The 27,224-nt window shown below is 39.8% G+C and overlaps 1 protein-coding gene across 1 annotated transcript in view; it reads left to right on the top strand.

Annotated features, from left to right (window-relative positions):
* Nucleotides 1–4,954: 4,954 nt before the first annotated feature.
* The window catches only part of LOC129867893 (mucin-2-like), a 40,755-nt gene continuing 18,485 nt past the window's right edge, over nucleotides 4,955–27,224 (top strand). The window contains exons 1-4 of the mRNA XM_055941361.1: nucleotides 4,955–5,195; nucleotides 15,214–15,428; nucleotides 21,513–21,650; nucleotides 21,839–21,977. Coding sequence (XP_055797336.1) covers nucleotides 5,073–5,195; nucleotides 15,214–15,428; nucleotides 21,513–21,650; nucleotides 21,839–21,977 — 615 coding nt within the window. The 5' untranslated portion in view covers nucleotides 4,955–5,072. The remainder of the gene's footprint in view (nucleotides 5,196–15,213; nucleotides 15,429–21,512; nucleotides 21,651–21,838; nucleotides 21,978–27,224) is intronic.

Genomic DNA, 27,224 nt, shown 5'->3' with positions numbered 1-27,224 from the left:
CGGAGGGCAGCCAAAACAACTTGATACAAAATGAATCCATACCGGTTTTAAAGTGTCTTCTACAGACATGAGTCAAGTCATGAACTTAAACGAGCACTACTACATTTACAAGTGTTCATTCAAGAGTTTGAAGTCAAGAAGACAACTTACTGTCATGTTGTTTATGTGATAGCTACCTACACAGACAACTAGCTACCTGGGATGAGACACTATGGCAATATTTGAGGAATGATGGTAAAAGAAAAGTACAGATTCCCAACTCACTTTGAGCTCGTGTACTTCTTCCTGGTGGCCTGCTGGGAGCAATGAGGTACGTCTTGTGGAGGTCTTTGAGGCAGGGATTTCTGCCAGAGTGTAGCCAGTGAAGATGCACAATGCCTCAGACTGAAACAAATGAAATAATTTTACTGAAACAATTTTATAATGTCATATGTTTTCCCCCCAACACCACTTTCCATCAATTTGGATAGCAGATCATCTCTCACCCTCCCGCGCGCGCACACACACACACACACACACACACACACACACACACACACACACACACACACACACACACACACACACACACACACACACACACACACACACACACACACACACACACACACACACACATCAATCAATCAATCAATCAATTTTATTTTATATAGCCCTTCTTACATCAGCTGATATCTCAAAGTGCTGTACAGAAACCCAGCCTAAAACCCCAAACAGCTAGAATGCAGGTGTAGAAGCACGGTGGCTAGGAAAAACTCCCTAGAAAGGCCAAAACCTAGGAAGAAACCTAGAGAGGAACCAGGCTATGAGGGGTGGCCAGTCCTCTTCTGGCTGTGCCGGGTGGAGATTATAACAGAACTATGCCAAGATGTTCAAAAATGTTCATAAGTGACAAGCATGGTCAAATAATAATCATGAATAATTTTCAGTTGGCTTTTCATAGCTGATCATTAAGAGTAGAGAGATAAACTTAGAGATAAAGCTCTCCAACTACAACCAGGATAAAGTTTGCTGTCGGTGATGCTGTGTTTGTTTATCAAACAGCTTTGTCCTCTTCGTTCTAGAACAAACAGCTTTGTTCTCTTCCCCCCCCCCTCTTCGTTCTAGAACAAACAGCTTTGTTCTCTTCCCCCCCCCTCTTCTTTCTAGACCAAACAGCTTTGTTCTATTTCCCCCCCCCCCCTCTTCTTTCTAGACCAAACAGCTTTGTCCTATTCCCCCCCCCCCTCTTCTTTCTAGAACAAACAGCTTTGTTCTATTCCCCCCCCCCTCTTCTTTCTAGAACAAACAGCTTTGTTCTATTCCCCCCCCCCCTCTTCTTTCTAGAACAAACAGCTTTGTTCTATTCCCCCCCCCTCTTCTTTCTAGACCAAACAGCTTTGTTCTATTCCCCCCCCCCCTCTTCTTTCTAGAACAAACAGCTTTGTTCTATTCCCCCCCCCTCTTCTTTCTAGACCAAACAGCTTTGTTCTATTCCCCCCCCCCCTCTTCTTTCTAGAACAAACAGCTTTGTTCTATTCCCCCCCCCTCTTCTTTCTAGACCAAACAGCTTTGTCCTATTCCCCCCCCCCTCTTCTTTCTAGACCAAACAGCTTTGTTCTATTCCCCCCCCCTCTTCTTTCTAGACCAAACAGCTTTGTCCTATTTCCCCCCCCCCCTCTTCTTTCTAGAACAAACAGCTTTGTTCTATTCCCCCCCCCCCTCTTCTTTCTAGAACAAACAGCTTTGTTCTATTCCCCCCCCCCCCTCTTCTTTCTAGAACAAACAGCTTTGTTCTATTCCCCCCCCCTCTTCTTTCTAGAACAAACAGCTTTGTTCTATTCCCCCCCCCCCCTCTTCTTTCTAGAACAAACAGCTTTGTCCTATTCCCCCCCCCCCCTCTTCTTTCTAGAACAAACAGCTTTGTCCTATTCCCCCCCTCTTCTTTCTAGACCAAACAGCTTTGTCCTATTCCCCCCCCCCCTCTTCTTTCTAGACCAAACAGCTTTGTCCTATTCCCCCCCCCCCTCTTCTTTCTAGACCAAACAGCTTTGTTCTATTCCCCCCCCCCCCTCTTCTTTCTAGACCAAACAGCTTTGTCCTATTCCCCCCCCCCCCCCCTCTTCTTTCTAGACCAAACAGCTTTGTTCTATTCCCCCCCCCCCTCTTCTTTCTAGACCAAACAGCTTTGTTCTATTCCCCCCCCCCCCTCTTCTTTCTAGACCAAACAGCTTTGTTCTATTCCCCCCCCCCCTCTTCTTTCTAGACCAAACAGCTTTGTCCTATTCCCCCCCCCCCCTCTTCTTTCTAGACCAAACAGCTTTGTCCTATTCCCCCCCCCTCTTCTTTCTAGACCAAACAGCTTTGTTCTATTCCCCCCCCCCCCTCTTCTTTCTAGAACAAACAGCTTTGTTCTATTCCCCCCCCCCCCTCTTCTTTCTAGAACAAACAGCTTTGTTCTATTCCCCCCCCCCCCTCTTCTTTCTAGACCAAACAGCTTTGTCCTATTCCCCCCCCCCCCCCCCCTCTTCTTTCTAGACCAAACAGCTTTGTTCTATTCCCCCCCCCCCTCTTCTTTCTAGAACAAACAGCTTTGTTCTATTCCCCCCCCCCCTCTTCTTTCTAGACCAAACAGCTTTGTTCTATTCCCCCCCCCCCCTCTTCTTTCTAGAACAAACAGCTTTGTTCTTTTCCCCCCCCCCTCTTCTTTCTAGACCAAACAGCTTTGTTCTATTCCCCCCCCCCCTCTTCTTTCTAGAACAAACAGCTTTGTTCTATTCCCCCCCCTCTTCTTTCTAGAACAAACAGCTTTGTCCTATTCCCCCCCCCCCTCTTCTTTCTAGACCAAACAGCTCTGTTCTATTCCCCCCCCCCCCCTCTTCTTTCTAGACCAAACACCAGCCCAGAGTAAGGTTGTTTCGAGTTACTTACATTATATTGTAGTCATTCAGCAGACGCTCTTATCCAGAGAGACTTACAGTTAGTGCATTTGTGTTATTAAGGTAGCTAGGTGGGAAAAGCACATATCACAGTCACGGTACATTGTTCCTCAATAAAGTCGCTATCAGCAAAGTCAGAGTAAAAAGAAAAGAGAGCCGGAAGGTCGGGAGGGGCAGTTGCTCTTGTTGCTCTGTAGGTAACCACCATGGTTACCACCATGGTAACCACCATGGTAACCACCATGGTAACCACCATGGTAACCACCATGGTAACCACCATGGTAACCACCATGGTAACCACCATGGTAACCACCATGGTCTATTAGTGGATGAGAGCTTCGACTGGAAGCCAGTGGGGTGTGCAGAGGAGCGGGGCGACATGAGAGAGACTTTCAGAAGGTTGAAAACCAGGCGGCCTGGTTGCTGGGAGGGACCTGGGGGACTCAGCCAAGAGCGAGTTGCAGTAGTCCAGATGGGAGATGACACGTGCCTGGGCTAGGACCTGCTTTGCTTCCTGTGTGAGGTAGGGTCATACACTACAGATGTTGTAGAGTATGAATCAGCAGGAGCGAGTCACTGCTCTGATGTTGGCAGAGAATGACAGGGTGTTGTCCAACGTCACGCCAAGGTTCTTTGCACTCTGGGAGGGGGACGCCGTTGAATTGTCAACTGTGATGAAGAGGTATTGGAGCAGGCCTTACCCGGGAGGAAGAGCAGATCCGTCTTGCCGAGGTTGAGCTTGAGGTGGTGGCCCGAAATCCAAGTTGAGATATCTTCCAGGCACGCAGAGATGCGTGTCGCCACCTGGGTGTCAGAAGGGGGGGGAGGAGAAAAGTATTTGAGTCTCATGTTATGTCTGTTGCTGTCTGTTACTCTCTTATATTGACTTTTAACAATCTTCCCTGTACATGAAACATTATAAAGTAAGTTGTTTATTTTTTTTAATTTATTTAACTTTTATTTAACTCGGCATGTCAGTTAAGAACAAATTCTTATTTTCAATGACGGCATAGGAACAGTGAGTTAACTGGGGCAGAACGACAGATGTGTACCTTGTCAGCTCAGAGATTTCAACTTGCAACCTTTCGGTTACTAGTCCAACGCTCTAACCACTAGGTCACCCTGATCTGTTTTGTATGTTGTGTTTGTGATGAATCTATGTAATGCAAAGTTAGCAACAAAAAAAAAGTGTGTTTTTCATTGAACTCCTGACTGTGTTCCAGGACCACCTCCCACTAGGCACAGACGTCAATTCAACATCCCCTTGGTTCCACGTCATTTCATTGACCCAAGGTGGAAACATGCCCAGTGGGTTGCCAGGTCTGCTCTGGAATCCTGCAGGAATCTGACTCATCTCACTTTTCAAGTGACAAACAACAATCTTTACCAGGATTCCATAGTCCGTCTAGTGACTAAAACAGGTCAAATCAAATCAAATCAAATCAAATTTTATTAGTCACATACACATGGTTACATGGTTAGTGTACTTCTGAGTGTGACTCATAACGCGCAGTGGGAGATGCTTCTGTAAATGTGTGAGTGTTTATGTGTGTGTGTACATGAGTACATGTGTGTAGATGGGTGCGTGTGTGTGTGTGTGTGTGTGTGTGTGTGTGTGTGTGTGTGTGTGTGTGTGTGTGTGTGTGTGTGTGTGTGTGTGTGTGTGTGTGTCTCAGAGCAGGCTGGTGGGAGGAGCTATAGAAGGACTGGCTGGAATGGAATAGATGGAAAAGACTCACTGTGGTTTCCATGGTTATGTTATGTTTGATGTGTTTGATTCCATTTACTCCATTCCAGCCATTACAATGAGCCTGTCCTCCTATATCTCCTCCCACCAGCCTCTACTGGCAGGTGTGAGTGTGCCAACGTTCTTACATGCTTGAGTGAGTGTGCGTGTGTGCATGTGCATGTATGAGTGTGTGTGTGTGTGTGGGCAGTTCAGTGTGCTTGCAGGTTAATGTGCGCATGTGCCTCTACTGTACATGTATCTATTAAAGCAGAGTCTGATCTCAGAGAGACTCAGACAGAGACACAGAGATACAGAGAGACAAACAGACAGAGACTGATCGACAGAGAGACAGAGTGAAAGACAGACAGACAGACAGACAGACAGACAGACAGACAGACAGACAGACAGACAGACAGACAGATACCATGTCTCCCTCCCAGTCCTCACTACTACTGCTGATGCTGGTCTCCTGCTCCTGGGCCTCCCACTTCTTAGGAGGAACCACGACCTTCAACCCCAGAGGGACCAACCCAGACGGAACCTACAGGGTGAGACCAATGACAATGATGATGCTTCCTATTAAAGATGCACTAAGCAGAAATCACTCTGCCATTTCCTGGTTGCTACAATTCTAATAGTTTGTCTAATTTCAGTTTGTGACAAAACAAGCATGTATAGTGTAGATCTAAACTGCTGTGAAATATCTTTTCAAAAACCAACAATATAGTATTTTCAGCTGTTTGAAGCTGGTGTACAGAACTGAAAGTAAAAGACACAAAAAGACAGATCTATAACTCACATTTCTACATATTGCAGCTTCAAGTGTTATTAAGATTTTTCTTCCAATGAGAGAAATACTAATTTGTTCCTGATGTCATCTTGAAAAATAGGTTCTTTATAGGGTTGGAGTTTTACTGGTAACTTTCAAAATGTAATGGTGACTTTCTAAATGTACCAGTAAACTAACAGATTGTACCAGTAAACTACCAGAATATACCAGTAAACTAACAGATTGTACCAGTAAACTACCAGAATATACCAGTAAACTACCAGAATATACCAGTAAACTACCAGAATATACCAGTAAACTACCTGAATGTACCAGTAAACTACCAGAATATACCAGTAAACTACCTGAATGTACCAGTAAACTAACAGATTGTACCAGTAAACTACCAGAATATACCAGTAAACTACCAGATTGTACCAGTGAACTACCAGTAAACTACCTGAATATACCAGTAAACTACCAGAATATACCAGTAAACTACCAGAATATACCAGTAACCTACCAGAATATACCAGTAAACTACCTGAATATACCAGTAAACTACCAGAATATACTAGTAAACTACCAGATTGTACCAGTAAACTACCAGATTGTACCAGTAAACTACCAGATTGTACCAGTAAACTACCTGAATATACCAGTAACCTACCAGAATGTACCAGTAAACTACCTGAATATACCAGTAAACTACCAGATTGTTCCAGTAAACTACCAGAATATACCAGTAAACTACCAGAATATACCAGTAAACTACCAGAATATACCAGTAAACTACCAGAATATACCAGTAAACTACCAGATTGTACCAGTAAACTACAGATTGTACCAGTAAACTACCAGAATATACCAGTAAACTACCAGATTGTACCAGTAACCTACCAGAATATACCAGTAAACTACCAGAATATACCAGTAAACTACCAGAATATACCAGTAACCTACCAGAATATACCAGTAAACTACCAGAATATACCAGTAAACTACCTGAATATACCAGTAAACTACCTGAATATACCAGTAAACTACCAGATTGTTCCAGTAAACTACCAGAATATACCAGTAAACTACCAGATTGTACCAGTAAACTACCAGAATATACCAGTAAACTACCAGATTGTACCAGTAAACTACCAGAATATACCAGTAAACTACCTGAATATACCAGTAAACTACCTGAATATACCAGTAAACTACCAGATTATACCAGTAAACTACCAGATTGTACCAGTAAACTACCAGAATATACTAGTAAACTAACAGATTGTACCAGTAAACTAACAGAATATACCAGTAAACTAACAGAATATACCAGTAAACTACCTGAATATACCAGTAAACTACCTGAATATACCAGTAAACTACCAGTAAACTACCAGAATATACCAGTAAACTACCAGAATATACCAGTAAACTACCAGAATATACCAGTAAACTACCAGATTGTACCAGTAAACTACCAGAATATACCAGTAAACTACCAGATTGTACCAGTAAACTACCAGAATATACCAGTAAACTACCAGAATATACCAGTAAACTACCAGAATATACCAGTAAACTACCAGAATATACCAGTAAACTAACAGAATATACCAGTAAACTACCTGAATATACCAGTAAACTACCAGAATATACCAGTAAACTACCAGAATATACCAGTAAACTACCTGAATATACCAGTAAACTACCAGAATATACCAGTAAACTACCAGAATATACCAGTAAACTAACAGAATATACCAGTAAACTACCTGAATATACCAGTAAACTACCAGAATATACCAGTAAACTACCAGAATATACCAGTAAACTACCAGAATATACCAGTAAACTACCAGAATATACCAGTAAACTACCAGAATATACCAGTAAACTACCTGAATATACCAGTAAACTAACAGAATATACCAGTAAACTACCAGAATATACCAGTAAACTACCAGAATATACCAGTAAACTACCAGTAAACTACCAGAATATACCAGTAAACTACCAGAATATACCAGTAAACTACCAGAATATACCAGTAAACTACCAGAATATACCAGTAAACTACCAGTAAACTACCAGAATATACCAGTAAACTACCAGAATATACCAGTAAACTACCAGAATATACCAGTAAACTACCAGAATATACCAGTAAACTACCAGAATATACCAGTAAACTACCAGAATATACCAGTAAACTACCTGAATATACCAGTAAACTACCAGAATATACCAGTAAACTACCAGAATGTTGCAAATATTCAAGGAGTTTTCTGAACATGGAAAATATATAAAATATATAAAATATTTATATATTTTTATTATTCTCATTACAAATGGACATGGAAATAGGTATAAAGAATATGAAGAAAACAATTCTGAATACATATATAAATTACCAACATTTCCATAGATTTCCAAAATAACCTGTTAAATGGAAAAATCAATAGCAACTGTTGTAAATACCGGGGGATTTGGAAACCTATTCTTAGTTTAACAAGCTTGTAAAATAGACTCCAGACTAGAGACTGGTAGAAATGGAACGCACAACGTTTCCCTTTGGACTGTGTTTACTGCCCTCTAGTGGTCTTGTCATGTATGGCTCTCCTTTTCTCACTCACATTCAATACTTAAACCTTATCATATGCACTACTTATACCCACTCCTATTCACTATGTATACCCACTCCTATTCACTGCTTATACCAACTCCTATTCACTACTTATACCCACTACTATTCACTATGTATACCCACTCCTATTCACTATGTATACCCACTACCATTCACTATGTATACCCACTACCATTCACTATGTATACCCACTCCTATTCACTACGTATACCCACTCCTATTCACTACGTATACCCACTACTATTTACTATGTATACCCACTCCTATTCACTGCTTATACCAACTCCTATTCACTACTTATACCCACTCCTATTCACTATGTATACCCACTACTATTCACTACTTATACCCACTCCTATTCACTACTTATACCCACTACTATTCACTATGTATACCCACTCCTATTCACTACGTATATCCACTCCTATTCACTACTTATACCCACTACTATTCACTATGTATACCCACTCCTATCCAACTATTCACTATGTATACCCACTCCTATTCACTGCTTATACCAACTCCTATTCACTACTTATACCCACTACTATTCACTATGTATACCCATTACTATTCACTACTTATACCCACTCCTATTCACTACTTATACCCACTCATATTCACTACTTATACCCGCTCCTATTCACAACTTATACCCACTCCTATTCACTACGTATACCCACTCCTATTCACTACTTATACCCACTCCTATTCACTGCTTATACCAACTCCTATTCACTATGTATACCCACTCCTATTCACTACTTATACCCACTACTATTCACTATGTATACCCACTCCTATTCACTACGTATACCCACTCCTATTCACTGCTTATACCAACGCCTATTCACTACTTATACCCACTCCTATTCACTATGTATACCCATTACTATTCACTACTTATACCCACTCCTATTCACTACTTATACCCACTACTATTCACTATGTATACCCACTCCTATTCACTATGTATATCCACCCCTATTCACTACTTATACCCACTAATATTCACTATGTATACCCACTCCTATTCAACTATTCACAATGTATACCCACTCCTATTCACTGCTTATACCAACTCCTATTCACTACTTATACCCACTCCTATTCACTATGTATACCCACTACTATTCACTACTTATACCCACTCCTATTCACTACTTATACCCACTACTATTCACTACGTATACCCACTCCTATTCACTACTTTTACCCACTCCTATTCACTGCTTATACCAACTCCTATTCACAACTTATACCCACTCCTATTCACTACTTATACCCACTACTATTCACTATGTATACCCACTCCTATTCACTATGTATACCCACTCCTATTCACTACGTATACCCACTCCTATTCACTACGTATACCCACTCCTATTCACTACTTATACTCACTACTATTCACTATGTATACCCACTCCTATTCACTACGTATACCCACTACTATTCACTATGTACACCCACTCCTATTCACTGCTGATACCAACTCCTATTCACTACTTATACCCACTCCTATTCATTATGTATACCCACTACTATTCACTACTTATACCCACTCCTATTCACTACTTATACCCACTACTATTCACTATGTATACCCACTCCTATTAACTACGTATATCCACTCCTATTCACTACTTATACCCACTACTATTCACTATGTATACCCACTCCTATTCAACTATTCACTATGTATACTCACTCCTATTCACTGCTTATACCAACTCCTATTCACTACTTATACCCACTCCTATTCACTACTTATACCCGCTCCTATTCACTACTTATACCCACTACTATTCACTACGTATACCCACTTCTACTCACTACTTATACCCACTCCTATTCAATGCTTATACCAACTCCTATTCACTACTTATACCCACTCCTATTCACTACTTATACCCACTACTATTCAGTATGTATACCCACTCCTATTCACTACGTATACCCACTCCTATTCACTATGTATACCCACTCCTATTCACTGCTTATACCAACTCCTATTCACTACTTATACCCACTCCTATTCACTATGTATACCCATTGATATTCACTACGTATACCCACTCCTATTCACCACTTATACCCACTACTATTCACTATGTATACCCACTCCTATTCACTGCTTATACCAACTCCTATTCACTACTTATACCCACTCCTATTCACTGTGTATACCCACTACTATTCACTACTTATCCCACTCCTATTCACTACTTATACCCACTACTATTCACTATGTATACCCACTCCTATTCACTACGTATATCCACTCCTATTCACTACTTATACCCACTACTATTCACTATGTATACCCACTCCTATTCAACTATTCACTATGTATACCCACTCCTATTCAGTGCTTATACCAACTCCTATTCACTACGTATACCCACTCCTATTCACTACTTATACCCACTCCTATTCACTGCTTATACCCGCTCCTATTCACTGCTTATACCCGCTCCTATTCACTGCTTATACCCGCTCCTATTCACTACTTATACCCGCTCCTATTCACTACTTATACCCGCTCATATTCACTACGTATACCCGCTCATATTCACTACGTATACCCACTACTATTCACTACTTATACCCACTCCTATTCACTACTTATACCCACTCCTATTCACTACTTATACCCACTCCTATTCACTACTTATACCCACTCCTATTCACTACTTATACCCTCTCCTATTCACTACTTATACCCACTCCTATTCACTACTTATACCCACTCCTATTCACTACGTATACCCACTCCTATTCACTACTTATACCCACTCCTCTTCACTGCTTATACCCGCTCCTATTCACTACTTATACCCGCTCCTATTCACTGCTTATACCCGCTCCTATTCACTACTTATACCCACTACTATTCACTATGTATACCCACTCCTATTCACTATGTATACCCACTCCTATTCACTACGTATACCCACTCCTATTCACTACGTATACCCACTCCTATTCACTACTTATACTCACTCCTATTCACTACTTACACCCACTACTATTCACTATGTATACCCACTCCTATTCACTACGTATACCCACTCCTATTCACTACTTATACCCACTACTATTTATTGTGTATACCCACTCCTATTCACTGTTTATACCAATGCCTATTCACTACTTATACCCACTCCTATTCACTATGTATACCCACTACTATTCACTACTTATACACACTCCTATTCACTACTTATACCCACTACTATTCACTATGTATACCCACTCCTATTCACTACGTATATCCACTCCTATTCACTACTTATACCCACTACTATTCACTATGTATACCCACTCCTATTCAACTATTCACAATGTATACCCACTCCTATTCACTGCTTATACCAACTCCTATTCACTACTTATACCCACTCCTATTCACTACTTATACCCACTCCTATTCACTACTTATACCCGCTCCTATTCACAACTTATACCCACTACTATTCACTACGTATACCCACTCCTATTCACTACTTATACCCACTCCTATTCACTGCTTATACCAACTCCTATTCACTGCTTATACCCACTCCTATTCACTACTTATACCCACTACTATTCACTATGTATACCCACTCCTATTCACTACGTATACCCACTCCTATTCACTACGTATACCCACTCCTATTCACTACTTATACTCACTCCTATTCACTACTTATACCCACTACTATTCACTATGTGCACCCACTCCTATTCACTACGTATACCCACTCCTATTCACTACGTATACCCACTACTATTCACTATGTATACCCACTCCTATTCACTACTTATACCCACTACTATTCACTATGTATACCCACTCCTATTCACTACGTATATCCACTCCTATTCACTACTTATACCCACTACTATTCACTATGTATACCCACTACTATTCACTATGTATACCCACTCCTATTCAACTATTCACTATGTATACCCACTCCTATTCACTGCTTATACCAACTCCTATTCACTACTTATACCCACTCCTATTCACTATGTATACCCACTACTATTCACTACTTATACCCACTCCTATGCACTACTTATACCCACTCCTATTCACTACTTATACCCGCTCCTATTCACTACTTATACCCACTACTATTCACTACGTATACCCACTTCTATTCACTACTTATACCAACTCCTATTCAATGCTTATACCAACTCCTATTCACTACTTATACCCACTCCTATTCACTACTTATACCCACTACTATTCACTATGTATACCCACTCCTATTCACTACGTATACCCACTCCTATTCACTACGTATACCCACTCCTATTCACTACTTATATTCACTCCTATTCACTACTTATACCCACTACTATTCACTATGTATACCCATTCATATTCACTACGTATACCCACTCCTATTCACCACTTATACCCACTAATATTCACTATGTATACCCACTCCTATTCACTGCTTATACCAACTCCTATTCACTACTTATCCCACTCCTATTCACTGTGTATACCCACTACTTTTCACTACTTATCCCACTCCTATTCACTACTTATACCCACTACTATTCACTATGTATACCCACTCCTATTCACTACGTATATCCACTCCTATTCACTACTTATACCCACTACTATTCACTATGTATACCCACTCCTATTCAACTATTCACTATGTATACCCACTCCTATTCACTGCTTTTACAACTCCTATTCACTACGTATACCCACTCCTATTCACTACTTATACCCACTCCTATTCACTGCTTATACCCGCTCCTATTCACTGCTTATACCCGCTCCTATTCACTGCTTATACCCGCTCCTATTCACTACTTATACCCGCTCATATTCACTACTTATACCCACTCCTATTCACTACTTATACCCACTCCTATTCACTACTTATACCCACTCCTATTCACTACGTATACCCACTCCTATTCACTACTTATACCCACTCCTATTCACTACTTATACCCACTCCTATTCACTACTTATACCCACTCCTATTTACTACTTATACCCGCTCCTATTCACTACTTATACCCACCGCTATTCACTACTTATACCCACTCCTATTCACTACGTATACCCACTCCTATTCACTACTTATACCCACTCCTATTCACTACTTATACCCACTCCTATTCACTGCTTATACCCGCTCCTATTCACTGCTTGTACCCGCTCCTATTCACTGCTTATACCCGCTCTCATTCACTACTTATACCCGCTCATATTCACTACTATTACCCGCTCCTATTCACTACGTATACCCACTCCTATTCACTACTTATACCCACTCCTATTCACTACTTATACCCACTCCTATTCACTATGTATACCCACTCCTATTCACTACTTATACCCGCTCCTATTCACTACGTATACCCACTCCTATTCACTACTTATACCCGCTCACATTCACTACGTATACCCACTCCTATTCACTACTTATACCCGCTCCTATTCACTACTTTTACCTGCTCATATTCACTACTATTACCCACTCCTATTCACTACGTATACCCACTCCTATTCACTACTTATACCCACTCCTATTCACTACTTATACCCACTACTATTCACTACTTATACCCACTCCTATTCACTACTTATACCCACTACTATTCACTACGTATACCCGCTCATATTCACGACTATTACCCACTCCTATTCACTACTTATACCCACTACTATTCACTACTTATACCCACTCCTATTCACTACTTATACCCACTACTATTCACTACTTATACCCACTCCTATTCACTACTTATACCCACTCCTATTCACTACTATTACCCACTCCTATGCTCTACTTATACCCACTCCTATTCACTACTTATACCCACTCCTATGCACTACTTATACCCACCCCTATTCACTATGTATACCCACTCCTATTCACTACTTATACCTACTCCTATTCACTACTTATACCCACTCCTATGCACTACTTATACCCACCCCTATTCACTATGTATACCCACTCCTATTCAAGTCTCCTCAGTATTTCAGGCTTTAATATACATTATGATAATACATTGACTAGTGAGAGTCTACACACCCTTTGCACTGTCTTCAAAATGTGCTGTCTTAAAATGACTTCTACAGTGGATTACATTAGATTACCCCCCCCCCCCCCTCCCAAGTCATCTTGCTTTTACAATCTACCTTTCACTTTGGAAATGTGAAGAAGGATATCTAAATCGACAGGAAAGGGGTGTGTAGACTTTCACTAGACATTATATATCTATTTTAAAAATTTAAATTGATATTGTCTATTGTTGATAACTAAGTGTTGTCCACCAATGATTATGTTGTCCCTAACCACTTCCTTTCCAATCAGGCTTTGTTGTAACATGGTTTGTTCTCTACAGAAGGCTTGTTGTAACATGGTTTGTTCTCTACAGAAGGCTTGTTGAATCATGGTTTGTTCTCTACAGAAGGCTTGTTGAATCATGGTTTGTTCTCTACAGAAGGCTTGTTGTAACATGGTTTGTTCTCTACAGAAGGCTTGTTGAATCATGGTTTGTTCTCTACAGAAGGCTTGTTGGAACATGGTTTGTTCTCTACAGAAGGCTTGTTGGAACATGGTTTGTTCTCTACAGAAGGCTTGTTGAATCATGGTTTGTTCTCTACAGAAGGCTTGTTGAATCATGGTTTGTTCTCTACAGAAGGCTTGTTGGAACATGGTTTGTTCTCTACAGAAGGCTTGTTGAATCATGGTTTGTTCTCTACAGAAGGCTTGTTGTAACATGGTCTGTTCTCTACAGAAGGCTTGTTGTACCATGGTTTGTTCTCTACAGAAGGCTTGTTGTAACATGGTTTGTTCTCTACAGAAGGCTTGTTGTAACATGGTCTGTTCTCTACAGAAGGCTTGTTGTAACATGGTTTGTTCTCTACAGAAAGCTTGTTGAATCATTGTAATCCCTGACAAAGGATGAAATGCATCAGAGTTTAGAATGTTCTGTACTATTGAACGTACCATAATGATAAAGGCATTTAGTTATATGAAGAATGCCTTGCTCCTCCTGGTTCTCTTACCCTCCTTACCAAAGAAAACATTTGTCTTTGTTGCACTCTTGTTAAAGACAGCAGTCTAGCAATGTGTCTGAAGTGGTGGTTTAATGAAGTGTGTTGTTGCAGGTGGACCTTCGTTACAAGGCAGCCATTCGCCAATCCTACTTCAGCTTTTTCGATGATTTTAATGCTAACTGGTCGTGTGCCAGTGGGGACTGTGGAAATGAGATCAGTCTAGTGATTACGACAGTGGGGCTATCTGATATAGCTGAGGACTGGTATCAGACAGAAGGAGTCATGACTAGACACGTCTCCAATAACACACAGACTTTTGATCTGCGGTGAGTGTTTCTTTTATATTCAAATCTTCCATCCGTTACAAGTGTGTTTATGAACCTGATTTGTAGTAACAGGGAACAGATTAGTTACATCCTGGTTACCAGTGTGTTTATGATCCTGATTTGTAGTAACAGGAAACAGATTAGTTACATCCTGGTTACCAGTGTGTTTATGATCCTGATTTGTAGTAACAGGGAACAGATTAGTTACATCCTGGTTACCAGTGTGTTTATGATCCTGATTTGTAGTAACAGGGAACAGATTAGTTACATCCTGGTTACCAGTGTATTTATGATCCTGATTTGTAGTAACAGGGAACAGATTAGTTACATCCTGGTTACCAGTGTGTTTATGATCCTGATTTGTAGTAACAGAGAACAGATTAGTTACATCCTGGTTACCAGTGTGTTTATGATCCTGGTTTGTAGTAACAGGGAACAGATTAGTTACATCCTGGTTACCAGTGTGTTTATGATCCTGATTTGTAGTAACAGGGAACAGATTAGTTACATCCTGGTTACCAGTGTGTTTATGAACCTGATTTGTAGTAACAGGAAACAGATTAGTTACATCCTGGTTACCAGTGTGTTTATGATCCTGATTTGTAGAAACAGGGAACAGATTAGTTACATCCTGGTTACCAGTGTGTTTATGATCCTGGTTTGTAGTAACAGGGAACAGATTAGTTACATCCTGGTTACCAGTGTGTTTATGATCCTGATTTGTAGTAACAGGGAACAGATTAGTTACATCCTGGTTACCAGTGTGTTTATGAACCTGATTTGTAGTAACAGGAAACAGATTAGTTACATCCTGGTTACCAGTGTGTTTATGATCCTGATTTGTAGTAACAGGGAACAGATTAGTTACTTCCTGGTTACCAGTGTGTTTATGATCCTGATTTGTAGTAACAGGGAACAGATTAGTTACATCCTGGTTACCAGTGTGTTTATGGACCTGATTTGTAGTAACAGGAAACAGATTAGTTACATCCTGGTTACCAGTGTGTTTATGATCCTGATTTGTAGTAACAGGGAACAGATTAGTTACATCCTGGTTACCAGTGTGTTTATGAACCTGATTTGTAGTTACAGGGAACAGATTAGTTACATCCTGGTTACCAGTGTGTTTATGAACCTGATTTGTAGTAACAGGGAACAGATTAGTTACATCCTGGTTACCAGTGTGTTTATGATCCTGATTTGTAGTAACAGAGAACAGATTAGTTACATCCTGGTTACCAGTGTGTTTATGATCCTGATTTGTAGTAACAGGGAACAGATTAGTTACATCCTGGTTACCAGTGTGTTTATGATCCTGGTTTGTAGTAACAGGGAACAGATTAGTTACATCCTGGTTACCAGTGTGTTTATGATCCTGATTTGTAGTAACAGGGAACAGATTAGTTACATCCTGGTTACCAGTGTGTTTATGAACCTGATTTGTAGTAACAGGAAACAGATTAGTTACATCCTGGTTACCAGTGTGTTTATGATCTTGATTTGTAGAAACAGGGAACAGATTAGTTACATCCTGGTTACCAGTGTGTTTATGATCCTGGTTTGTAGTAACAGGGAACAGATTAGTTACATCCTGGTTACCAGTGTGTTTATGATACTGATTTGTAGTAACAGGGAACAGATTAGTTACATCCTGGTTACCAGTGTGTTTATGAACCTGATTTGTAGTAACAGGAAACAGATTAGTTACATCCTGGTTACCAGTGTGTTTATGAACCTGATTTGTAGTAACAGGGAACAGATTAGTTACTTCCTGGTTACCAGTGTGTTTATGAACCTGATTTGTAGTAACAGGGAACAGATTAGTTACATCCTGGTTACCAGTGTGTTTATGAACCTGATTTGTAGTAACAGGAAACAGATTAGTTACATCCTGGTTACCAGTGTGTTTATGATCCTGATTTGTAGTAACAGGGAACAGATTAGTTACATCCTGGTTACCAGTGTGTTTATGATCCTGATTTGTAGTAACAGGGAACAGATTAGTTACATCCTGGTTACCAGTGTGTTTATGATCCTGATTTGCAGTAACAGGGAACAGATTAGTTACATCCTGGTTACCAGTGTGTTTATGAACCTGATTTGTAGTAACAGGGAACAGATTAGTTACATCCTGGTTACCAGTGTGTTTATGATCCTGGTTTGTAGTAACAGGGAACAGATTAGTTACATCCTGGTTACCAGTGTGTTTATGAACCTGATTTGTAGTAACAGGGAACAGATTAGTTACATCCTGGTTACCAGTGTGTTTATGATCCTGATTTGTAGTAATAGGGAACAGATTAGTTACATCCTGGTTACCAGTGTGTTTATGAACCTGATTTGTAGTAACAGGGAACAGATTAGTTACATCCTGGTTACCAGTGTGTTTATGATCCTGATTTGTAGTAACAGGGAACAGATTAGTTACATCCTGGTTACCAGTGTGTTTATGATCCTGGTTTGTAGTAACAGGGAACAGATTAGTTACATCCTGGTTACCAGTGTGTTTATGAACCTGATTTGTAGTAACAGAGAACAGATTAGTTACATCCTGGTTACCAGTGTGTTTATGAACCTGATTTGTAGTAACAGGAAACAGATTAGTTACATCCTGGTTACCAGTGTGTTTATGATCCTGATTTGTAGTAACAGGGAACAGATTAGTTACATCCTGGTTACCAGTGTGTTTATGAACCTGATTTGTAGTAACAGGAAACAGATTAGTTACATCCTGGTTACCAGTGTGTTTATGAACCTGATTTGTAGTAACAGGAAACAGATTAGTTACATCCTGGTTACCAGTGTGTTTATGATCCTGATTTGTAGTAACAGGGAACCGATTAGTTACATCCTGGTTACCAGTGTGTTTATGATGCTGATTTGTAGTAACAGGAAACAGATTAGTTACATCCTGGTTACCAGTGTGTTTATGATGCTGATTTGTAGTAACAGGGAACAGATTAGTTACATCCTGGGTACCAGTGTGTTTATGATCCTGATTTGTAGTAACAGGGAACAGATTAGTTACATCCTGGTTACCAGTGTGTTTATGATCCTGATTTGTAGTAACAGGGAACAGATTAGTTACATCCTGGTTACCAGTGTGTTTATGATCCTGATTTGTAGTAACAGGGAACAGATTAGTTACATCCTGGTTACCAGTGTGTTTATGATCCTGATTTGTAGTAACAGGGAACAGATTAGTTACATCCTGGTTACCAGTGTGTTTATGATGCTGATTTGTAGTAACAGGAAACAGATTAGTTACATCCTGGTTACCAGTGTGTTTATGATGCTGATTTGTAGTAACAGGGAACAGATTAGTTACATCCTGGGTACCAGTGTGTTTATGATCCTGATTTGTAGTAACAGGGAACAGATTAGTTACATCCTGGTTACCAGTGTGTTTATGATCCTGATTTGTAGTAACAGGGAACAGATTAGTTACATCCTGGTTACCAGTGTGTTTATGAACCTGATTTGTAGTAACAGGGAACAGATTAGTTACATCCTGGTTACCAGTGTGTTTATGATCCTGATTTGTAGTAATAGGGAACAGATTAGTTACATCCTGGTTACCAGTGTGTTTATGAACCTGATTTGTAGTAACAGGGAACAGATTAGTTACATCCTGGTTACCAGTGTGTTTATGATCCTGATTTGTAGTAACAGGGAACAGATTAGTTACATCCTGGTTACCAGTGTGTTTATGATCCTGGTTTGTAGTAACAGGGAACAGATTAGTTACATCCTGGTTACCAGTGTGTTTATGAACCTGATTTGTAGTAACAGAGAACAGATTAGTTACATCCTGGTTACCAGTGTGTTTATGAACCTGATTTGTAGTAACAGGAAACAGATTAGTTACATCCTGGTTACCAGTGTGTTTATGATCCTGATTTGTAGTAACAGGGAACAGATTAGTTACATCCTGGTTACCAGTGTGTTTATGAACCTGATTTGTAGTAACAGGAAACAGATTAGTTACATCCTGGTTACCAGTGTGTTTATGAACCTGATTTGTAGTAACAGGAAACAGATTAGTTACATCCTGGTTACCAGTGTGTTTATGATCCTGATTTGTAGTAACAGGGAACCGATTAGTTACATCCTGGTTACCAGTGTGTTTATGATGCTGATTTGTAGTAACAGGAAACAGATTAGTTACATCCTGGTTACCAGTGTGTTTATGATGCTGATTTGTAGTAACAGGGAACAGATTAGTTACATCCTGGGTACCAGTGTGTTTATGATCCTGATTTGTAGTAACAGGGAACAGATTAGTTACATCCTGGTTACCAGTGTGTTTATGATCCTGATTTGTAGTAACAGGGAACAGATTAGTTACATCCTGGTTACCAGTGTGTTTATGATCCTGATTTGTAGTAACAGGGAACAGATTAGTTACATCCTGGTTACCAGTGTGTTTATGATCCTGATTTGTAGTAACAGGGAACAGATTAGTTACATCCTGGTTACCAGTGTGTTTATGATGCTGATTTGTAGTAACAGGAAACAGATTAGTTACATCCTGGTTACCGGTATGTTTATGATCCTGATTTGTAGTAACAGGGAACAGATTAGTTACATCCTGGTTACCAGTGTGTTTATGATCCTGATTTGTAGTAACATTGAACAGATAAGTTACATCCTGGTTACCAGTGTGTTTATGAACCTGATTTGTAGTAACAGAGAACAGATTAGTTACATCCTGGTTACCAGTGTGTTTATTAACCTGATTTGTAGTAACAGAGAACAGATTAGTTACATCCTGGTTACCAGTGTGTTTATGAACCTGATTTGTAGTTACAGGAAACAGATTAGTTACATCCTGGTTACCAGTGTGTTTCTGATCCTGATTTGTAGTAACAGGGAACAGATTAGTTACATCCTGGTTACCAGTGTGTTTATGATCCTGGTTTGTAGTAACAGGGAACAGATTAGTTACATCCTGGTTACCAGTGTGTTTATGAACCTGATTTGTAGTAACAGGAAACAGATTAGTTACATCCTGGTTACCAGTGTGTTTATAATCCTGATTTGTAGTAACAGGAAACAGATTAGTTACATCCTGGTTACCAGTGTGTTTATGATCCTGGTTTGTAGTAACAGGGAACAGATTAGTTACATCCTGGTTACCAGTGTGTTTATGATCCTGGTTTGTAGTAACAGAGAACAGATTAGTTACATCCTGGTTACCAGTGTGTTTATGAACCTGATTTGTAGTAACAGGGAACAGATTAGTTACATCCTGGTTACCAGTGTGTTTATGATCCTGGTTTGTAGTAACAGGGAACAGATTAGTTACATCCTGGTTACCAGTGTGTTTATGATCCTGATTTGTAGTAACAGGGAACAGATTAGTTACATCCTGGTTACCAGTGTGTTTATGATCCTGGTTTGTAGTAACAGGGAACAGATTAGTTACATCCTGGTTACCAGTGTGTTTATGAACCTGATTTGTAGTAACAGGGAACAGATTAGTTACATCCTGGTTACCAGTGTGTTTATGATCCTGATTTGTAGTAACAGGGAACAGATTAGTTACATCCTGGTTACCAGTGTGTTTATGAACCTGATTTGTAGTAACAGGGAACAGATTAGTTACATCCTGGTTACCAGTGTGTTTATGATCCTGATTTGTAGTAACAGGGAACAGATTAGTTACATCCTGGTTACCAGTGTGTTTATGAACCTGATTTGTAGTAACAGAGAACAGATTAGTTACATCCTGGTTACCAGTGTGTTTATGATCCTGATTTGTAGTAACAGGGAACAGATTAGTTACATCCTGGTTACCAGTGTGTTTATGATCCTGGTTTGTAGTAACAGGGAACAGATTAGTTACATCCTGGTTACCAGTGTGTTTATGAACCTGATTTGTAGTAACAGAGAACAGATTAGTTACTGCATCCTGTTTACTAAAGCAGTTATAGACAATATGTCCAACCACTACAACAGGAAGGAGAAAACACACATTAGTTAATACACACAGTATTTTACATGATGAACACCATGACAACAACAGTGTTTAGGATGTGTTTTTGGAACTCACCTTTCACCTTTGTCTCTTTATCATTACAGATTGAATGGCAGAAACTGGATGGACAATGATAATTCTGTTTTAGATTGGAGGCTGTTGACTCATGTGGATCTTGGGGTCAGGTCTGACACGGGGACAGTCAACCGGTCTCCACAGACCACTGTCGTACCTCTGATGCGGTATATACTCCTACTTATCAGTGTTAAGTCATTTAGTTCGATGAACAAGTGATTTTATCAATCTGTGTGTTGTATACAGTCAATAGAAAACAGATCTGAAACACAGAAATAATCTCTCTGTCTCGCTCTCGCTCTCTCTCTCTCTCTCTCTCTCTCTCTCTCTCTCTCTCTCTCTCTCTCTCTCTCAGTGTCCCTGCTAATTGTCAAAGAGATTTCAACCTGTTGTCATTTGATCCAGATGAGGATAAGGTCAGATGCAGATATGCAGTACCAACGGAGGAGTGTTTCACATCAAGTGACCTTCCTAATGACTTCACTCTACGAGAGGTTAGTATCCAAGTAAAACAACACAGACAACGTTGGACTATGATGATGAAGGCAGCAACCAGCTGGCCAAGGCAGGTTACTGTCATTTAACATGCCAAGGCACCAACCAGCTGGCCAAAGCAGGTTACTGTCCTTTAACATGCCAAGGCACCAACCAGCTGGCCAAAGCAGGTTACTGTCATTTAACATGTCAAGGCAGAGACCAGCTGGTCAAAGCAGATTACTGTCATTTAACATGCCAAGGCACCAACCAGCTGGCCAAAGCAGATTACTGTCATTTAACATGCCAAGGCACCAACCAGCTGGCCAAAGCAGATTACTGTCATTTAACATGCCAAGGCACCAACCAGCTGGCCAAAGCAGGTTACTGTCATTTAACATGCCAAGGCACCAACCAGCTGGCCAAAGCAGGTTACTGTTATTTAACATGCCAAGGCACCAACCAGCTGGCCAAAGCAGGTTACTGTCATTTAACATGCCAAGGCACCAACCAGCTGGCCAAGGCAGGTTACTGTCATTTATCCTCACTAGGGTAGGGGGCAGTATTTTAGACATCCGGATGAAAACTGTGCCAAAAGTAAACTGCCTGTTACTCAGGCCCAGAAGCTAGGATATGCGAGTATAACAGTGAGTATACTGTGAGTATAACAGAACTGATATGGCAGGCAAAATCCTGAGAAAAATCCATCCAGGAAGTGAGATTTTTTTAATGTTTGCAGTTTTCCATTGACTACCTATACAGATTCCATTGACTTAGGACTCAAATTGCAGTTCTTATGCCTTCCACTAGATGTCAACAGTCTTTAGAAATTGTTTCAGGCTTGTATTCTGAAAAATGAGGGAGTAAGACCGGTTGAAAAATTATTGATTATTATAATTATTATGACTAAAAACAACCTCTGGATTGATTATAAACGTCATTTGACATGTTTCTACGAACTTTACTGATACTTTTCGTTTTTTTCGTCTGTCTGTTGTGACTGCCTTTGAGCCTGTGGATTACTGAACAAAACGTGCGAACAAAACAGAGGGTTTTGGATATAAAGAGGGACTTTATCGAACAAAACAAACATTTATTGAGTAAATGAGAGTCTTGTGAGTCCATATGAAGATCATCAAAGGTAAGTGATTCATTTTAATTAAAATTTTGAAAAAATTTACTCCTCTACTTAGCTATTAACCTCTCCAAGGCAGCGTCCCAACTGGCCAATAGCCTGGGAAAATGTAGAGCGCCAGATTCAAAAAAATTATATAAAATCAAACTTTCATTAAATCACACATATAAGATACCAAATTAAAGCTACAATCGTTGTGAATCCAGCCAACATGTCAGATTTAAAAAGGCTTTTCGGCGAAAGCATAAGATGCTATTATCTGATGATAGCCCAGCAGTAAACAAAGAGAGTTTAGCATATTTCAACCATGCAGTCGCAACACAAAATGCAGAAATAAAATATAAATCATGCCTTACCTTTGACGAATTTCTTTTGTTGGCACTCCAATATGTCCCATAAACATCACAAATGGTCGTTTTGTTCGATTAATTCCGTCCATATATGTCCAAATTGTCCATTTATCTGTCCTGTTTGATCCAGAAAAAACAGCTTCCCCTTGGAGAATGTCACTACAAAATATCTAAAAAATTACCTCTAAACTTTGCCAAAACATTTCAAAGTACTTTTGTAATACAATTTAAGGTATTTGTAAACGTTAATAATCGATCAAATTGAAGACGGGTCAATCTGTTTTCAATACAGTATATCAACAAACTCACGCTACTTTTCAAGTCTTGTGCAACTCTCAAACAAAACACAAGACATCACTCTACTTCCTGGTGTTTTTCTTCCTCATTGTTCAAATTAATAACTTCAACCTATTTCCATACACTGGCGACATCCAGTGGAAGCAGTAGGAACTGCGAGTATAGTGATTAGAATTCTGGCCTGCCCATAATAACTCTATTGAACAGACAGTGACTTAAAAAAAAAAAAAGGTTAGTCCTCAGGGTTTTGACTGCTATATAAGTTCTGTTATACTTACAGATATGATTCAAACAGTTTTAAAAACTTCAGAGTGTTTTCTATCCAAATCTACTAATAATATGCATTTCTTATATTCTGGGGATGAGTAGAACGAAGTTGAATTTGGGCACGCTATTTTTCCCTAAGTGAAAACTCTGCCCCCTATCCTAGAGAAGTTTTTAACTGTTTGTTATGATTTGTCTGCTGGGCGCTGTTCTCAGATAATCGCATGGTATGCTTTCGCCTGTCTGTAGTCTAGAGTCCATTTTGCCATTTTGAAATTTGACACCGTGGTTGGATTAACAAGAAGTTCATCTTTAAACCGATGTATAACACTTGTATGTTTTTATGAATTTTTAGAATTAGTATTTCTGTTTTTGAATTTGGCGCTCTGCAATTTCCCTGGATGTTGGCCAGGTGGGACGCTATCGTCCCACAACCCCTAGGGAGGTTTAACATGCCAAGGCAGCAACTAGCTGGACAAATCAGGTTACTGTCATAACATCAATGTTATGCAAAAATACAGCACATTAGGTCATGGGCTGAATTGAAGTACAATTAGTCATAGGCTACCATAAGAGAAGCTACTTTGTAAAATGATTTTAGTAATCTTCACACATGGAGCTATTGTGTATCTACCATATAGACGGGTTGATTGTTCAGTAACAAAACTGACGGGGTTTGTTGTTTAGCAACAAAACTGACGGGTTGGTTGTTTAGCAACAAAACTGACGGGTTGGTTGTTTAGCAACAAAACTGACAGAACGAACTCTGAAGATAGATGAGGGGCAATCAATTTACATATGGTGTCCAGGGCACAGCTGGGAGCTGAGGGGGGTCTATAACAAGCGGCAACAGTGAGAGACTTATTTCTGGAGAGATTCATTTTTAAAATTAGAAGCTCGAACTGTTTGGGCATAGACCTGGATAATATGACAGAACTCTGTAGGCTATCTCTACAGTAGATTGCAACTCTTCCCGCTTTGGCAGTTCTTGACGGAAAATGTTATAGTTGGGTATGGAAATCTCAGAAGTTATGGTGGCCTTCCTAAGCCAGGATTCAGACACGGCAAGGACATCAGGGTTGGCGGAATGTGCTAAAGCAGTGAGTAAAACAAACTTAGGGAGGGGGCTTCTGTTAACTTCTTATGGCTGGTCAATATGACAACAGCCAGTCCAAGTGCATGGCGCGAAATTCAAAAGATATTTTTTAGAAATGTTTAACTTTCACACATTAACAAGTCCAATACAGCAAATGAAGGATAAACATCTTGTGAATCCAGCCAACATGTCCGATTTTTTTAAATGTTTTACAGCGAAAAGACCACGTATATTTATGTTAGCTCACCACCAAATACAAAAAAGCACAGACATTTCTTTCACAGCACAGGTAGCTTGCACAAAACCGACCAAATAGAGATAGAATTAGTCACTAACCAAGAAACAACTTCATCAGATGACAGTCTTATAACATGTTATACAATAAATCTATGTTTTGTTCGACAAATGTGCATATTTCAGGTATAAATCATAGTTTTACATTGCAGCTACAATAAGAAATAGCACCGAAGCAGCTAGAACAATTACAGAGACTAACGTGAAATACTTAAATACTCATCATAAAACATTTATGAAAAATACATGGTGTACAGCAAATGAAAGACAAACATCTTGTGAATCCAGCCAATATTTCTGATTTTTTAAGTGTTTTACAGCGAAAACACAATATAGCATTATATTAGCTTACCACAATAGCCAAAAACACAACCCATTTATCAGCAGCAAAAGTTAGCGATTGCAAAAAAACAGCAAAAGATATATAATTTTTCACTAACCTGGACAAACTTCATCAGATGACAGTCCTATAACATCAGGTTATACAATACACTTATGTTTTGTTTGAAAATGTGCATATTTAGAGCTGAAATCCGTGGTTATACATTGTGAAAACGTAGCAACTTTTTTGCAGAATCTCCGAATATATTTCTGACACTCACCTATTCTGATCAAATAACTAATCATAAACTTTGCAAAAAAATACATGTTGTACAGCAAATGATAGATACACTAGTTCTTAATGCAATCGCCGTGTTAGAATTCAAAAAAGAACTTTAGTACGACATACAGCTTACGTTATAGCGAGACAGCGCCCAAAATCCTGGCGGAAAATAATAAACATTTTCCACAGAAATACGAAATAACATCATAAATGGGTCCTACTTTTGCTGAGCTTCCATCAGAATCTTGTACAAGGGGTCCTTTGTCCAGAACAATCGTTGTTTGGATTTAGAATGTCCTCTTCGTCTGTCGATTTAGCAACCAAAGCTAGCCAAGTGGCGCGAAGCTGTCCATCGTCAAACGCAGAGAACGGAACACGCCAAAACTCCCGATAAACTTTCAATAATCTGATAAAACTATATTGAAAAAACATACTTTACGATCATATTATCACATTTATCAAATAAAATCAATGCCGGAGATATTAGCCGTCTATAACGAAAGCTTTTCAGAAGGCAATCCAGAGTTCCTTCCGGCGCCTTGCTGAACAAAGGAAATTGGGATCATGTCATTCCAAGAGCTCTCTTTTGACCATAGATAAAGCTAGACACCCCATTCCACCTCTCACAGCCTATTGACATCTAGTGGAAGGTGTATGAAGTGCATGTATATTAATAGATTTCAAGCAAATGAATAGGGAGGCCCTGGAACAGAGCCTCGATTTCAGATTTTTCACTTTCTGACAGGAAGTTTGCTGCAAAATGAGTTCTGTTTTACTCACAGATATAATTCAACAGGTTTTAGAAACTTGAGAGGGTTCTCTATCCAATGGTAATAATATGCATATTGTACGAGCAAGAATAGAGTACGAGGCCGTTTAAATTGGGCACGATTTTTTCCCAAAGTGAAAATAGCACCCTCTATCCTTAACAGGTTTTAACATGCATGAAACCAAGGCTTTGTTGATTACATAAGTCAACAAATGAGAGTGCCTGGGGACACGCAGGGCATGGGTTAACCTCCACATCACCGAGGAACCCGAGGAACAGAGGAGGAGTAGGATGAGGGTACGGCTAAAGGCTATCAAGACAGGTCTTCTAGTGTGTTGGGGAACGAGAATAAAAGGAGCAGATTTCTGGGCGTGGTAGAATAGATTCAGGGCATAATGTGCAGACCAGGGTATGGTGGGGCACGGGTACAGCGGAGGTAAGCCCAGGCACTGGGTGAT

The sequence above is a fragment of the Salvelinus fontinalis genome, chromosome 13 (assembly GCF_029448725.1).
Source record: "Salvelinus fontinalis isolate EN_2023a chromosome 13, ASM2944872v1, whole genome shotgun sequence".
NCBI classification, from domain to species: Eukaryota; Metazoa; Chordata; class Actinopteri; order Salmoniformes; family Salmonidae; genus Salvelinus; species Salvelinus fontinalis.
This window is presented reverse-complemented; position numbering and strand designations above follow the sequence as displayed.